The sequence below is a fragment of the Orbicella franksi genome, chromosome 3 (genome assembly GCF_964199315.1).
Source record: "Orbicella franksi chromosome 3, jaOrbFran1.1, whole genome shotgun sequence".
Classification (NCBI taxonomy): Eukaryota; Metazoa; Cnidaria; class Anthozoa; order Scleractinia; family Merulinidae; genus Orbicella; species Orbicella franksi.
In genome coordinates, this window is record NC_138147.1 from 13770326 (window position 1) to 13786330 (window position 16005).

Consider the following 16005-nt stretch of genomic DNA (forward strand, 5'->3'; position numbering starts at 1 on the left):
TTTTCAAGTTCTCCCAAACTTTCACAAGTGTTTCTATTAACAGAGGTCTTTCTTAACTACAGATTTAGAGCTGTTGCTATTAAGGGATTGCTGAAGGCGATATTCAGAGGAAAACTATTTTGGCCATGATTTGAAACTTTTGCAGGAGTCTTCAATGAAACTAATCTGCGCAAATAGCTTATCCTTGGCAGGTCTGGTTTTCAAAATTTGACAGTTAGAAACCTTCCTTACCAACAAATTCATGACCAATTGGTAGTTAAGAAGGACCTCCCTTAAACAATTAGATCATGAGCTCAAGATTTCTATCACGTGATAGTCAACAAAGGGGCAGCCCGAGTCAACTATCACTTGTAGAAATTGAGAACAAATAATCTAATTGTTTTGGTATAAATCTATTAGCCATTTAAAACTTTATCTAAATCCTCTTCACAGACACTTCGAGAATGTCAAGAGTGGCTGTCATTTTGTTAACACAGGCACACTGTTAGGCTACTCACTATCACAGAATAGATGGTGAGTAGCGCAGCCAATCAGAGAATGGCATTTGTGATAGAATGCTTGTAGATTTATACTAAAACTCAATAGAAGCACAGAGAACATGTCTACTATTTCTATAGGAATTCCTTCCCCTGTTGTCATGCTTGCAGGCAAAATGTACATCTCAATGCAGTCTAAACAAGACACCTACCACAAAATTAACCAAACAAACCAGTTTTAATTACATAAAAAAAACTACTCTGTACAATGTAAAAATATCACTGATTTCAAACAAATATGAATGAAAAATGTTGAATATGTGCATTAAAAAATGTCTAATTATTTTACTGTGCAAGAATAATATATAAATAAAATTTTAAGAAAGGCTTTCAAAAATACATTGTAAATACTACTTCACACCTAAGCATTAAAAAAAACTGGCTACTTTTTCACTTAGTTTACAATCATACAAAACCTCTCAAGACATAAAATAATTCATGTATAAATTCTAACTTTGTAAAAATAACTTTCCAAATGGCTGTTCAATTCCTTGCCAAGGTCAATGTCCATAAATAAAATTGTAAAATTGAAAATAATAATAATTGTCTATCTGCAATAGAGAGTTCTGTTTGATCACAACTTCTGATGACATCATCCATGTGTACCAGGAAGTTGCAGCACAGGCGATAGCAGATCAGCTGGTTGCCAGTGATCAAGATTTTTTACTTCTTCAATTTCTTCCCGTTTTAATTTTTTCTTCTGCTTTTCTTCAAACGTGAGTCTGAAATGGACAAATAATATATAGATTTAGCCAAGCTTGAGTTTTGTAACTTTGCAGTGAGGTTTTCTATTTATATTGTTTGGTTTTCTCTTTTGAGTTTCAAAAATCTCAAATTGCACAAAACAAAAGTAGTGAGAAACACTTGTATACCCTCCGAACAACCTGGCCCTGATTAACAAGTTAACCTGAAATGGGCCTGCGATCCAATCAAAAATCAGTACTTGGTCAGCGGTCGACTTTAAAAAAGTATGTGACCTCGCTGAGCTCCAAACCTCAGCCCTCAATATGGTCACGTGAAACTGGTCAGCAGATACCTTGTTTTGACAGCTGTACATTGACCATAACATGGATGCCCAATATCAAATATACATGCCGTGAACCAACTTAGGCTGCATACCTGGGTCGATTTATTAGCTGGAGTATGGTGGCCATGTTGCGCAACATTGTTGTTGTTGGGCGCACGTGCCCGCGATCCACTCTGCTAGCCATGTTGACCATGAAAATAGAGTTGCATGGTTTTCTATTTCTAAGCATGCGGTTCTGTTCCTAGTTATGGGGCTCTGCTTGGCAACCCTTCACACAGCCAGAGCTCCTCTATGAGTGGGGGAGTTATTGGTATACCATAGCTAGTGGTCTAAAAACAATTCTCAAGTTAACTTATGTTGTTGGGAATTAAGCTTTAGGGTGCCATGTGTGTTGGGAATTAAGCTTTAGGGTGCCAAGTGTAAGTGTCAGAAATTAAGCATGATCAAAGAAGATTTACCGGTATAAACTTACCTAGGTTTAAGTGGTAAATCCTGAAGAGGAACAAAAGTGTCTGGTACACATTTTAAGGATCCGCTACAAACAAAAATAACACATTTTAACACTTTGCCCTCACTGATGGATTACTTGCCAGTTATGAGTCCCACAGTTCATCAGATATGAACCCCTGAACCACACATTTGATATATCTCTGGATTTGTTATGGTTAGGTTAGTATGAACTTCTGATGGTACCCTTTTCTGTTAAAGTAGTAAAAATGTGTTGTTTAGCTGTTGTAATCTACTGGAGTGGCATGTTATTGGTAAAATCCAGGATGAACCTCCCAGCCAGAAGTAGTGCTATATTCAGAAATCAGAAATAAGTTCAGGCATGTTCAGGGAATAATTTGAACCTCTTAAATTAGTAGCAGACACAAGTAACTACCACTGACTTTAAATTATAAGGCACATATTTATCTACCTGGTCAATTCTGTTGCACCTTGTGTATGCATTTGCAGACCTATTGGAGAAAATCCATATACAATGCAGACCTACTAATAAATATTACACTCACCCAAAATTAATAACAGGTCTTGTGCTTCCCTGCTTGTGGAAGTCCAAAGAATATTCTGGAACTTGGTAGCTTTTGTCTCCTAGTGAGGCTATAGGGATACCATTTCTGTTCTCAAACACTGTAATGGCCGGCAAAACAAAACACAAATGATCTTATTGTTAACTATTGCTCTTACAAAATAGAGGGATCCTCTCCCTGGATCCTAGTTTCAACAAAAATTGAGGTTGGGTAGGTAGCTGTACTAAATTATTTAAAGGGATTTCAAAATGGCAGGTGGGTGGCTGTTGGGTGTGAGATACTGGCCATATTTTAAGAAGATCAGAAGATTTCCATTTAGCAACTAATTAAATTAAACTCCTAATCACAATTTGGATTTCTTGAGGTTTTTTTTTTGACAAAAAAATACCTCTTAGTCGGGGCGTCGAGTATGTTAAGGGTCAATGGTTGAGTGAGTGAGTGAGTGAGTGAGAGATGTATGTATGTCACACCAATCAGATTGGATCTACTATGGACGGCCAATCAAATTTCTTGTTGTAAAGGTAAATGGTATGTGAGAAGATCTGATCCCGATAAAGTTCAGAATGGCCGTATTCATTCTTCTATAAAAGAGGAGGAAGTATTCATATATTGGGTTTACTTCGACATTTTCTGTGGGTTAGGCTGAGGATTTTAGTTAAATGAACGAGATGAGCCTTGAGGTTTGAAACAGTTCGTGAGTTCATAGTATGCAAATGCAACGAGATATTTTTATTTTTAGTTAAAGGTAACTTGATACTTTTGTTTTTCACAAGGAGTAAATTCAATTAGAGGTCATGAATCGTCGCTTCTAGTTCTTAGGACATGTTTTAGAGGGGATGAGACTTTAGATTTGAAACAGTTCTAACGTTTACAATAGTAAGTGCGGGTAACGATTGTTTTGTTCTTGTTGCATGCAAATATAACAAGATATTTTTGTTTTTTAGTTACAAAGTGTAATGTGACACTCTTGTTTTTCACAAGGGAGTAAATTCAATTAGAGCGGACGAATCATCACCACTCCTTCCCACGAGATGTTTGCTATCTTTAGTAACAAATGGTAACTTAACACTTTTGTTTTTTATATGGGAGTGAATTCAATTAGAGCTGACAAATTATCGGCTATTGTTTCCAGGATATTAAACAAAAAAGCTTTCATTTCTGGACAGTTTTTACGTCCCTGTAGTAGCAGTTTAATAGTTTTATTTGATGACATTCATTTCAGTCCGAAATTTTTAAGGTGAAAAGTATGAAAACTGTTCAAATGTTCTTTGAAGATTGCGCAGCACCAAGTTAAAGTGCAATTTAATTAAATCAGACTTTCAACGTGTCAGAGGTTTTTTTCTCTTTCTTTCTATTTTCGGTGAAGTTGTGTTGTGTTGTGTTGTGTGAAAAGGTAAACTTACGTCTCGTATAAAGTGCGAAAAAGTCCCTAAATTAACTTGAGTATTTTTGAGCAAAAATTCCTCTTGGGGGTTGGAAGGGTTATGTGATCGGTGAGTGAGGGAGTTATGCATGTACGCGTGTCACAACAGGTTGTATCAAAGAACGAATCAAATTGTCTGTTAGAAGATAAGATGGTATCTACATTAATCTGGAGACATGTCAGATTACTGTAGTTTGTTCAGTCAAACATTTTATGGCTTACTATTTAGCTATCTTACCATGACCAATGTAACATCGCAACCAAAGGAAAAATGTCAAATTAACCAAGTCATTACTGTACCATGAATGCTCCTATCTCCGACACTTCACACACAAAAATAACTCTTGCACGTCTTGCGTGCCTATGTTTTGTGATTTTGGCATCAGTTTCGTTCTCTTGAGTGAATATTATTGAGAAGTACAAGATACCTTCAAATATAACATAATTTTATCACAAGTGCAGTTCCAGAAAATATCCATATCTTCCCCAGGGATGGGATTTTTTTCTTAGATCCCCTACCTCTGTGGAAATTCTAATTAAGCTCCATTGACTTTTTTTTTTAATTTGTTTGGTCTTACAGAACCCCCACCCCCAAGGAAATTCCAATCCCTTCTGTAGGGGGATAGCCTGCGAATGCAGACATATTTCCGGTTATCACTTGGTTCCGCCGAAAAATAATGTCTGCAAACGCGAGCCAGGAAACAATTTCTGTGATGCAATGACTTTTGTTTCTCCTTGGCCAATCAGATTCCATGATAGAATGAAACTTGAGCGCTCCTCGCAGTGAATTCCTCACACAGTAGTTCTGGGGTTATTTGAGCTAAACTGTGATTAGCTTAGAATTCCTACGTCACAGAAATTGTTTTCTGGCTCGGGTTTGCAGACGTTATTTTTCGGCGGAACCAAGTGACACCCAGAAATACGTCTGCGTTCGCAGGCTAGTAGGGGGAGCAATGGATATTTTCTGGAGCTGCACATTAATTAGTAAATTAATATTTGATCTTAGGGATTTCTCAGTAATTGTAAGAAATTTAATTTATCCCCCAGAATAAGTACCTTGTTTCTTGGCCCCAACAGACATTCTTAAAGATATCTCTAGTGGTCTTCTCATGTAAATTCTCTCAAAGTCATCATAAGTGTCATATACAACAGTAGGCTGAACATATGCAGGTTTCTCCTCCCTTCCAGCACCAACTTCACTGGGTATCATTTCACTACCTTGCTCTCTGGTCAGTATATAACTTTCCTTTGTACTATGATTTATAGGTGCTTTTTGTTCTAGCCTGGGAGGGGACAGTCTTGTTTCTTCCAGGGATGCACAGCGAATACTTGAGACCCAGTCAAGACCATTGCCCCCTCTGAGGAACACAATGACAGAACATAATAATATTGCCATTAATAATAAACTCAGCTACAATCATGTCCCAAGTTAGGGTGTCAAGTAGTAAATTTGAGACTGACGGCAAGATGGATACCCTTTCTGAAAACTCAGTCTTGTGAAAGAAATTAAGACTGAGATATCAACACAAGCAGGATTTGAGACTGTGAGATCATTGAAATTTGATGCATAGCTTTTGAAGGGCCATTTGCCACTCCCCCAGGTTTCAACATGAAAAATTTAAGGTTTGAAATCAAAGGGGACGTTAGGCACATTGGATTACAGGTGCCTAGAACCCACAAAATCTTCCACATGAACAACAGGCAAGGATCCCATTTTTCACAAAATTTTGCTTGTCACATTTACACTAATAAATTCATAAATTCATGCATCACGTTTACCTTTCTTATTAATTTTCACACACCATGCACTAGTTTTTGCCATCATCCAGGCATAAACCCTACCTTTGCTACCTTCTCCATGAAGACCCTCCCAAACACTCTCATACCATAATGTAACCCTATGACCCCGCTGTGACGCAAATGGTATCCTTGCCCAGCCCCCCTGTTCCCGGAGTTCCCTCCTTAATTATGTGTGTGCTAAGTACTTTTTATAAATAACTTATTGACCCCTTCTCACACATAACAGTGATTTAAACAAAAACTTCTCATAACCTTTATATAACAATTTTATGTAGGCAGGTTAGGAGAATGAAGACTCTTATCACTGCAGGTAGTCACTGGGGCCTAAGATTAACTGGGAAATAGAAATGAGAAAACCTCTGGAATCTGAACTGGACCTTGAACCATCTTTTTCAACAGCAAATCATGAAAATGTACGGAAAATGGAACGAAGATTTTCTTACGCTCCCAAGGGTTAAAAAAAAGAGTCCCACCAGATACTCACCTCGCTGTGTTGTCAAGTCTATCTGTCACTGAAAGAGCATTTCTAGGATGTGGCCTCCATTGTGGCTCGCCTATTGATTTACTTCCAAAGCCGTCTCTATAGTATGGTTTGATAACCGGGTTCACTAGCGGCACATCTATTAATTGAAGAACACTGCATGAAGTTCAACGCACACACATGGAATTCAACGCTCGATCACAACGCTGAGATTGTTGCCTTGTCTCCATATGATACCTATTATTTCAATTCATGGTTAACTTAATTAAGTTCGATGAAATTCCTTTCAACAGATAACGGCAAAAATCAAAGCTATAATTAAGGTAACAAATGGTGTTTGCCTTCGATCGCTCCTTCGATAGCGCGCGATATTACTGCGCGATGCTTGATTGTGTAAGAGACCACACGTAGTTCGACATTTAGACATTTTGCGGGAAGAGTTTTTGAAGGAGTAATTGCCGGTTGAACCAGATTTTATTTTAAAGGGATTAATTGATTATTTATCGAAAGATCGTCATATATTTACCTCCAACATCAGGACGTTGGTGAAGAACGTAAGCCATTTTGATTATTTTGGTATTACACGTGTGGCGTCTTCACCATGGCAACCATCCACTGCAAGTCCCGCAACGATTTGCCTTTTCAAATGACCAAAAATGTTTATAAACGAATTTTTTTTCGAAGTTTCAGTCACAGATCTTGATAAAAAAAATTTTTTTTTTTAAGAACGCAATAGTAAGAATATTTCGAACATCATTTCCTGCGGTCCATTTCGTCCCAGTCTCATCAAGTGTACGCGAATGGTTTTGTCTCAGAGGGTCTGAGTACGTGATAAATTTTTCAAATGAAATCACTTCCGTAGGCGACTTATAACAGCAAGCTATTTTCTTTCGTGGAAATAATCTTGTACCATCGCCAAGATGCGATCTAGCAGTGCTGGATCAACAGGAGTGAAACGGAAGGCCTCGTGCCTTGAAGCTGGAGAGTCGTCTTCATCTTCAAGCACAAGTTCAGCTATGAGTTCGCGAAGAGCTCTGATCAGAGCTTCGAATCGTGGAACGCTGAAGCGCGCTGGCCCTTATTTGCTTGGGCCAAGATTGGGCAACTCGCCGGTACGAAGCATTGTTCAATGCTTGGCTAAAAAAGAAGGTACAGATGATTTTTACTCCATCAAGATTCTTACGTTATCGGATCCCGGACGTGAGAGTTACGATGACAAACAAGGTAAAATGCTCTTACACACGGAGTATTCATTGCTTTCCCTTTTGAACGATCAAGATGGCGTTGTTCACCATCACGGACTTTTCAAAGACGAATATTACGAGGAAATCCCTCCCGAGAAAGAATCTCCAAACACAGCAGCAATTCATCGTTCTCAGAGTGCAGTTGCGAGACAATATCGAATTCGCCATCGTCTCTGTTTAGTATTGGATTGCCTTTGCGCCCATGACTTTAGTTCGGACACTGCCGACCTGATAAATCTTCAACATTACGTGATACGAGAGAAACGATTGTCCGAAAGAGAGACCGTTATAATTTTCCACGACATTGTCAGAGTGGTAGAGTGCTTGCATAAGGTAAGACTACAGTACGAAATGATATTGGGCTAATTATATCTGTAGTTTGTGTGGTGTATTTCCGTTTATTTGTGAAGGCAAAACCTTATTCTTTTAGTTTACCCTTTCAAGGCAATGTTCTCGCGTCTCGATTATTGGTTGTAAATGAACTTTTAGAACGTTTCACAGCCAGTGCTCTCATCAAGTTTAGGTCAGCGCAGTAATTCTTTTTATTATTATTTTCAAACTTTATCAAGACTTGATGAAAGATTTCTTTGTTCTTGGAGCATAGGTCCTTAAGGGTGCGTAGATTCTGGGAAATAATCTTTCGCGTGGGTGTTGATGTTCATTCGGTTGTTAATGTGTATTCTAATCACGGAATTTCCTCTTCAGTCTGAGTGGAACCGTCTGCTTGACTGTTGATTAAAACTGTTACAAATTTATTAAATTAGTCCGAGTGCAACGCATATTATATCAGAAGGTCTACAATGTACCTGATGTAATATACGAGGAACGAAAGCAATGTCTACAATAAATCGAATGTTTTCCGCGTGGATGGCATATGTCAACACAGAGATACAACTTAACAACCGACAGGGGCGTTCAAGCACATTCAATCTTTACGAGCTTCGTTTCAACAGCTTTACTCCTACGCTTTACTTGAATAGGAGTTTCTTTGTTTTGTAATAAGACGTTGGTTACAGTGATTTTGACATTGCGAAATGTATTTTTTGATTTTTTCATTGAAAAAATCAAATGTAAAATGTAATGCAATGATCCTGTAATGAGATTAGTCCGCTTATCAATTTAACCGCAATTTCAAATTACATTTACCTGGAAATGTGCTTGAAAAAAAGGAAACCGCTGTATTCACAAGTGTTTCTGTATAATTTTGAATTATAATTATGTCTGTACTAAAGTGTTTCTGTTCCCTTTTGGGTCTGTTTATGTAGTGTTGGTGGTTCTTCCGGAAGGGTCACCAACCAATCACACCTGTGTACTTGCCCCCCAGCTGGTGACAGGGCCATTGTTTTTGTTGTTTTTTCTCTTTTTGCATCTGTCCTTGCCAGGAGTACAGTTCTAGCTTTTCCTTGATTTCTTTCTTCTGACAAAAACTTTCATAAATATCATTGTTGATCAATTTTTTTCAAAATTTGTTTTCCTCTTTGACTAGCTAGTCCCATGAGTGGGCAGGATGAAACAAATGTTGCACTGTGATTGACCACCCGACTGTGCAGGATGCAGCTATCTGTTCCCCTTGCCCAAATTTTCCTGTAAAATATAATAAATCATTGGCTGCGCCGCACTAAAAGAGTTAACTGGGTTTATTTTTTAGAAACCTGGCTAAAATTTATAAATAATTTAACACATTTAAAGGTTGGTTATAATGAATTAACAGGGTTATATTTTATGAGCGGCCGCACTGGAATAGGTTATGAAGTGGGTTAACTCAATTGACATCATGAGATAAACCAACAAAATAGCAGACTTCAAGGGCCATGTTCTTATAATCTCAGTTCTTACTTCTTTGTTTTCGTTTCCTTCCTCTCCACTCATGGAGAACAGAGAACAATGAACAGCCGAAATTAGTGGCCACATCATGATGTTTCGATAACCCAGCTAACCGTGATTTATTAATATTATTAAAGATAACCTGGTTAACTCTCATAGTGCAGCCACAGCGATTATCAACCAAACTTGTACAGTTAACACAACTGATTAAAACTACTGACAGTTCATTCCTTTTATGGACCTTTACTGTGACTCCATCCTTGTGCCTGGTTAAATAATCCAATGATATATTAAAAAGGTACTGCCTAGCACATATTTTTTTTCTTAGAGTGACTTCAGTTGTTTTGGCTGTGATTTCATGATACAAAAAAAAAAATGGTGGTATATGTATGTATGATCATGAAGTAATGAAATATTGAATGAAAATGGGGTACTTCATGTCTTAAACTTGCCATACAATCAGCAAATATGATTCCTCTTACCTTTGCACATTGCACTGTAGGAAACATATTTGTATGTCATTCAAGAACATTTTCCTCCAGTCAACTATATGTTAAACTTCTGGACTTTCCTTTCTTCACTCCTTTGACTTTTTCTTTATCAACATTGACCGTTGTTAATGCAAGGTCAATCTTAGGATCTGCCATCTTGTCGACATGGTCTTATTTTTTCATTTACGGACTCACAACTGAGACAACAGCAATATGCTGCAGGTGCTGACTGAGACCCTATTAGGGGTTTTCGGAATACAGGATATTTACAATAGGTTAAAATTAACGGGATACAGGCAGGATATTTAGTGGAGAAATTCATGGCATATGGGATACTGAGATCAGATAAAATGGGATTATTTGACTTCAAAAATTAATTTTTGCAACTGTAATTATTATCGGGATATGGAATACTTAGGCCAAAAGTTAGTGGGATGTGGGATACTCAGACCTTCCCCTCCCCCAAGGGGGGTGTCCTGACTAGATGGCAAAAGCAGACTTTGAAGCTTGATACATATATAAGAGATTCACTTGATCCTGAGTTTGGAGATCAATAAAACACCAGTTCTCTTTTCTACAGTCTGGTCTCACAGCGGCTTCTCTTTGTTGTACATTTCATGCATTTTACAATAGGTTGCCAAAGTCCCTGTTTTTTGAATGTTATAAACTTCAAGCTGTGATTGACTGATGGCAGGTGAATGGAAATGCATGACGAACCTAAAGAGCATTAATATTTTGTATATCAAGCTAATTAGAAAGTGGGAAGTGATGTACATTGCATGTTGGCAAAACCACATGAAAAGAGAAAAATGCAAGCTTTCTGCACAGTGTGTGTATCTTTTTTTTTTTTTGGGACCAGATATTAAGATCATAATAATTTATAATGATGTTCTCATTATTTAAATGTAATTTGTTTTCTTTGCAGAGAAACATAGTTCATCGAGACTTAAAACTTGGAAATATTGTGCTGAATAGAAGGTAACAAACAAAACGTTCCCACTACCGCCCAAATAAGTTCTTACTACCTTGAATAATTAATTTCAAATTCAATTATTGCTCAATGATTTTACCTCTTAAAGTACCTGGTTGTTCTTTGAATTGTCTCAAAATGTTCCTTTAAAAACTTCACGTACCCGTTGGGCAAGCAAAGGACAGAATTGACTAGTCCAAATGCAAAATCTACTAGCCCAGGCTATTGGACATGACTGCATTTCCATGCTGCGAAATAGGAATGGAAAAAAGTCAGGTACATGGAATACCCGTTAGAAAAGTGAAGGAAAACCTGGGTGGATAGAGGGACATTCTCAGACTACTGAACACAATATAACTCAAAGAATGAGCAGCAGGCTAAAACTCAGACCTTTGATCCAAACTCCAGGGTAGCAGCTATAAGGCAACTCCACCTATCACTCTGACTTCTGATTACAGCAAGGAATGGGGGGGGGGTTAAAACTGCAGGACTATTCCTTTTTTTTGTTTGCCCAACTTCCCACGTCTCTAGCAATAGTTCAGAGAATAATCGAGAACGTTGTGGTACATGAACACCACATTGTAGCTTCCATCCTGCTTGACAAGATGTCCATATATATGTGTAGTGTTTCAATAAAGTGAAAAAATATAAATATTCACCACACTTGAGAACAACACTGGATAAACTAGAAATATTTTCTACTTATATTTACTAGGGTTTTTTTGTAAATGTTCTCTTCAGCACAAAAAGAATAACAATAACAAATTTTTGCCTGGGGAAACACTTGATACGAGACAACGATTTGTTGAAAGACCAGAGAGGCAGTCCAGCTTATATTAGTCCAGATGTCTTAAGTGGTGAGTGATACAACTTTGACCTCCTAAATATTAGTACTATTTGACTATAATAAATGCTCCAGTCCATAGGATCATTAATTGATAAGTATCTTTTGAAAACCCCAGCAGAGTCATGTGCACCTCAGCCATAAAGTGGACCAATTTTTGATTGCTTTCATTTTAGTCAACAAGATTTTGAGAGGAGCATGCATTCACCTGAATAAGCTAATGTATTACTGCTCTCATATATATATGGGAACAGTGAGCAGTTTTAGTCTTCATATGATTTTGAACACTTTGCTTTGTGGGTCTGAAATAGCATGTGATTTTTGTTTTGGGTCTATAGATTGGGAAAGAGTAATCAAAGACATAAAATTGCTCTCTGTTTTGCTTTAGCTCTGCTTACCTTCTTGGGGAAAAACTGAGATCCACAGACCAAGACCCACCCAGCTATCCTGCCCCAAAAACATACAAGGAGCACTGTACCTCTCCAAGAGTAATCCTAGGTTAAAGTTATCTGCATGCAAAAATCTGCATGGTATGGCTGGTTTCTGAAAATAATTCTTGTTAGAAATTTACATTGTTAGTAGATTAGATTTTTAGAAAGTGCGTAGTAACTGTTGGTTTTGTATAACATAAATTATAATATTATTCCTTTACTATTTTCTTCTTTGTTCTGCAGGGGCTCCATACTCGGGGAAAGCAAGTGACATGTGGGCGCTTGGTGTTGTCCTGTACACCATGTTGTATGGTCAGTTCCCTTTCTATGACAGCATACCTCATGAACTGTTCAGAAAGATCAAAACTGCAGAGTTTGTGCTGCCAAAGTAAGTTATGCAGCTGGTTGAAATTCTTATGAGATACCATTTAATGAATACAGGTGCCCCACAGTTGTTCAAAGGATGAATAGCACCATCCATCAGATAAATCATTAACCAGTGGATAGCCTGGTTTATTTTGTCAATGCTTATCCACTTAATAGCAATTTATCCCCTGGGTATTGTTATACCTCCTTTGAACAACCAGGCCCTAAACTCTACATTAACGAGCTGTTCAAATATGATGTGCAGCCTCTGCTTTTATAAATACGGTGCGAAGGAGTTTGGGCCAATAAAAATGTGTTCAACTAAGACTTTTTTTCCAATTTTCTTTCAATGGTAGTGGGTTTTTTTTCTGAAAATTTAGTTAAGGAGGTGTGGACACAATTAACTTGATGACCCTTCATGTGCACTGTGGATGTGTAATTAATATTTTCTCACTGACTTTCCTTTTTCTCACCAAGTGTTCTGCGTGTCAGAATCCAGGGGTCCTGGTTTTGAGTTTCGCTCTGACCTTTACCTGAATTTGTTTGAGGGTAGCCCTGAGTTCAAATCCTGACAGCCATGCTTGTTCATAGCCAACTAGTTGTCCTCCGGCCAGTTGAGATTCTTAACAATGCTATGTTCAATTTGAATTATTTGTTTCAGTTGTTTGCTCGGCCCCACTAGCCTTTGTGCTATAAACACTGCAGAGGGTAAATTAAAGGTTATTTATTTTATTATTACTATTTATTATACAGTGATGGTCGCGTGTCTGATAATACCAAGTCACTGATTGGACTGCTACTGATGTTGGATCCTCAGAAGAGACTCACAGCATCTGGTGTGCTTGATTTCCTGAGAAATACCATGACGGCATGGTGAGTGGGAGAACCATTTCTACATAACTTTCATGCAATTCAAGTTTTCCTCTACGATTAAGGTGTAGGTAAACTTTTGGATTCTTTGGGGAAGATTAATGGGAAAGAAACTTTGTTTCCAGTGCGATATCCCAACCCCAAACTCGACCAAACCCAACTGCCCCTACCCAGGGTTCACACGCACCTGGCAAGTCCTGGAATTTGAAGAACTTGAATGTCCGTCAAAAGTACGTTGGGTCCTTGGAAAACCTTAAAATTTGCAGGGGTCTTGAAATTTGCTGGGGTTTTTTTCTCTGACTCTTTCAGTTGCCTAACAAGGCAAAAAAAACGTGTCTGCGTGCATTTCCTTCAAAAAGGAAAAAATCTTAGTTAGCTCTTTGCTAATGTCGGTCAAGAGCTCAAGGAAAAGATTGCCCGTGCAGTGGAAGAACACATTTGGCAGGTATCCCTTACTGGATAGAGTCCTTGAGAAGTTCTTGAAGTATTAAAAAAGAATACAAACCCTGTCTACCCCAGCCACCCAACATAGTGTTTCTATAAAATTATTTTTTTTGATATGTATTCTCTCTTTTCAATTATTGAATAAAGTTGTATATTGTTAATATTTAACTTTATATATTTACAATTCTCCTAGTGTAGTTTTTTTACACTGTTTTAGGAGTAACTTGATAAAAAATAAGGCTTGTCTTGAACTGTGCCATAATATTTCAAGTCATTTTGCTTATGCGCAATTGTTTTCTAAGTTGAGAAAAACCTTAAAATAATACTGTTACTCTAAAGTAGTAACAATACACTGAAAATAAACGGACTTGGTTGTAGGTCCGATTACCAGCCGCTGTTGGTGAAAATGAGCCCGTCCCCCCCCCCCCCCCTCCGTTTCCCTCCTTCTCCTCCTCCTCCTCCTCTTCCTCTTCCTCCTTCTCAAACTCGCTCTTTTCAGAGAGGACCTTCCGGACTGGACCCGAAAAGGCGGAAGTCGAGCGTAACATGGTTACGACTGAGATATATTAAGGAAGTCGTTTTTCAAGATGTGTCGTCCTTAACAATTTTATTTTTCCTTATGGGTAGGTATTTGTCGAATACAATGAGCGAACCCGCCCAAGTAGTTCCTGATATCGATGAAGGCTCTTCAGGAGACACCAAGGATGGATTTGACAGTTCGTCGAGGTTAAGGCAACCAGAGCTTGAACTCCGTTTGACTAAATACCGTGACAATGTCAACAATAAGGAGCCGAGAGTCACACTCACGAGAGAAAGTCTCACACAGCCGCCAATACGACGGATCTCCGAAGATGCCCGACCGTTGACGGCGGCTGAAATTCTTGCTCATCGTCACTTACTTAACGTTACGTAAAACGCAAAGCCTAGAAAATGTTAAGAAGGGAGAAGCTTATTCCAACACAAATCTCAGTTCTGTTTATCTAGAGCGAGTCGGAAATACGTTGTGCATTAGCTTTAGTTTTGCTTCTCTTTAGGTCTGTGATTCGTTGATAAAAATTCGGGCAATTTTCTTTTAACCTATCACAGCGGACATGCTTTTATTCAACAAATCAGAAGCATGGCCCACACCAATCGTGATTGGCTGATGCGCTTTCTCCCGCACTTGGTCTCGCATACATGTTTGTGCATTGAATTCTAATTTGTTTGTTTCATTCATATTTGCGTTATTGCTATTGGCGAGATGTGATCAGAGTACTTTGCTTGTGATGTTAAGATGGTCATCAGCTACAGCACTCTGTGAACTAAGCAAGTTATTTTGCATCGTTTACCGCTTACATTGCGGACCCATTCATCGTTATTCTGCGTTTTTTCCTCTGCATACATCGTTATCGTAAGCATTCGGTACTCAAATCAATCTAAAAGCAGCTTCTTGCAATACTAAAGTTTCACATGGTATGTTGCGACGATGAACCATTAGGTCTACAACAGAATTTTTCATACAGATTTTCGTACATCGACTACAATTCTTCTTGGAATAATTTGTTTTGTTTTTTTAAGCCATGGAGGAAGGGCCAAGGGTTAGAGAGGGATTGGGAACGCCTCTCAAGAGGGGTTTTTTCACATCCGGTTTACGCTATTAGTACTCGTGTTTAAAATGGCCGCTGAAGGACGGAATGCAACAAGAGTTTCAGTAAAGACAGATGTACGAAACAGGACCTTTCTGGGCTTATTAGCTATTCAATTCTGTGAATTGGTTTACTACATGTGGGTTGTAAATAGGGGTTGGAAATTCTATTGTATTAGGAGATGTTGAAGGCATGAAAAGAAATTATATATATACATATATTTGTGGCAATTTCCTGTCTGGTGACCGGAGTCGAGAGTAGGAAATTTTGAATAGATATCAAATTATCGGGAAAGTTGACAGGTCAATAAAATATTTATTCCATTGCTGACCGAATTGATTATTGTGTCCTTGAGTTACCTCCCTTATCGCAGGCACCTCTGGAGTAAAATGCCTTACCCAATGACACGACACAATAAGCTGGGCAGGGCTTCAAGAAAGACCCCTCGATTCGGAGTTAGCCGTAATGCCATCACGCCTCTCATTCCATTCTTGTTACAAGATCCCTTGCCACGTCCCCAGGCGTCCCTCCTTGATTTGAGGGCGGTGCACCATGTTACCAGGGACGAAGCAAACAAGATCCCCTTGCTTTTCGAAAC

The 16005-nt window shown here is 38.4% G+C and overlaps 2 protein-coding genes across 2 annotated transcripts; one reads left to right on the plus strand and one right to left on the minus strand.

Moving 5' to 3' along the window:
* Nucleotides 1-701: 701 nt before the first annotated feature.
* Nucleotides 702-6861, minus strand: LOC145481374 (uncharacterized). The gene is made up of 6 exons (XM_081459858.1): nucleotides 6825-6861; nucleotides 6302-6437; nucleotides 5074-5375; nucleotides 2577-2694; nucleotides 2036-2098; nucleotides 702-1258 (listed from the first exon to the last, which is right to left on the minus strand). The coding sequence occupies exons 1-6, from the start codon at nucleotides 6859-6861 to the stop codon at nucleotides 1129-1131; spliced, it is 786 nt and encodes a 261-aa protein (XP_081315984.1). The 3' UTR covers nucleotides 702-1128.
* Nucleotides 6862-7206: 345 nt separating this feature from the next.
* Nucleotides 7207-15732, plus strand: LOC145481373 (serine/threonine-protein kinase 40-like). The gene is made up of 6 exons (XM_081459857.1): nucleotides 7207-7875; nucleotides 10783-10835; nucleotides 11569-11684; nucleotides 12346-12490; nucleotides 13222-13341; nucleotides 14410-15732. The coding sequence occupies exons 1-6, from the start codon at nucleotides 7219-7221 to the stop codon at nucleotides 14693-14695; spliced, it is 1377 nt and encodes a 458-aa protein (XP_081315983.1). The 5' UTR covers nucleotides 7207-7218; the 3' UTR covers nucleotides 14696-15732.
* The last annotated feature ends 273 nt before the right edge of the window (nucleotides 15733-16005 follow it).

What these genes read in the sequence shown, in the direction of transcription:
- LOC145481373 (XM_081459857.1), top strand. Translation starts at nt 7,219, where the DNA reads ATGCGATCTAGCAGTGCTGGATCAACAGGAGTGAAACGGAAGGCCTCG. An exon ending in AATATTGTGCTGAATAGAAG is followed by an intron (nt 10,836 to 11,568) that starts GTAACAAACAAA and finishes TGTTCTCTTCAG; the next exon opens with CACAAAAAGAATAACAATAA. An exon ending in GCAGAGTTTGTGCTGCCAAA is followed by an intron (nt 12,491 to 13,221) that starts GTAAGTTATGCA and finishes TTTATTATACAG; the next exon opens with TGATGGTCGCGTGTCTGATA.
- LOC145481374 (XM_081459858.1), bottom strand. Translation starts at nt 6,861, where the DNA reads ATGGCTTACGTTCTTCACCAACGTCCTGATGTTGGAG. An exon ending in TGTTGGGGCCAAGAAACAAG is followed by an intron (nt 2,695 to 5,073) that starts GTACTTATTCTG and finishes CGGCCATTACAG; the next exon opens with TGTTTGAGAACAGAAATGGT. An exon ending in AGACCTGTTATTAATTTTGG is followed by an intron (nt 2,099 to 2,576) that starts GTGAGTGTAATA and finishes TTTTGTTTGTAG; the next exon opens with CGGATCCTTAAAATGTGTAC.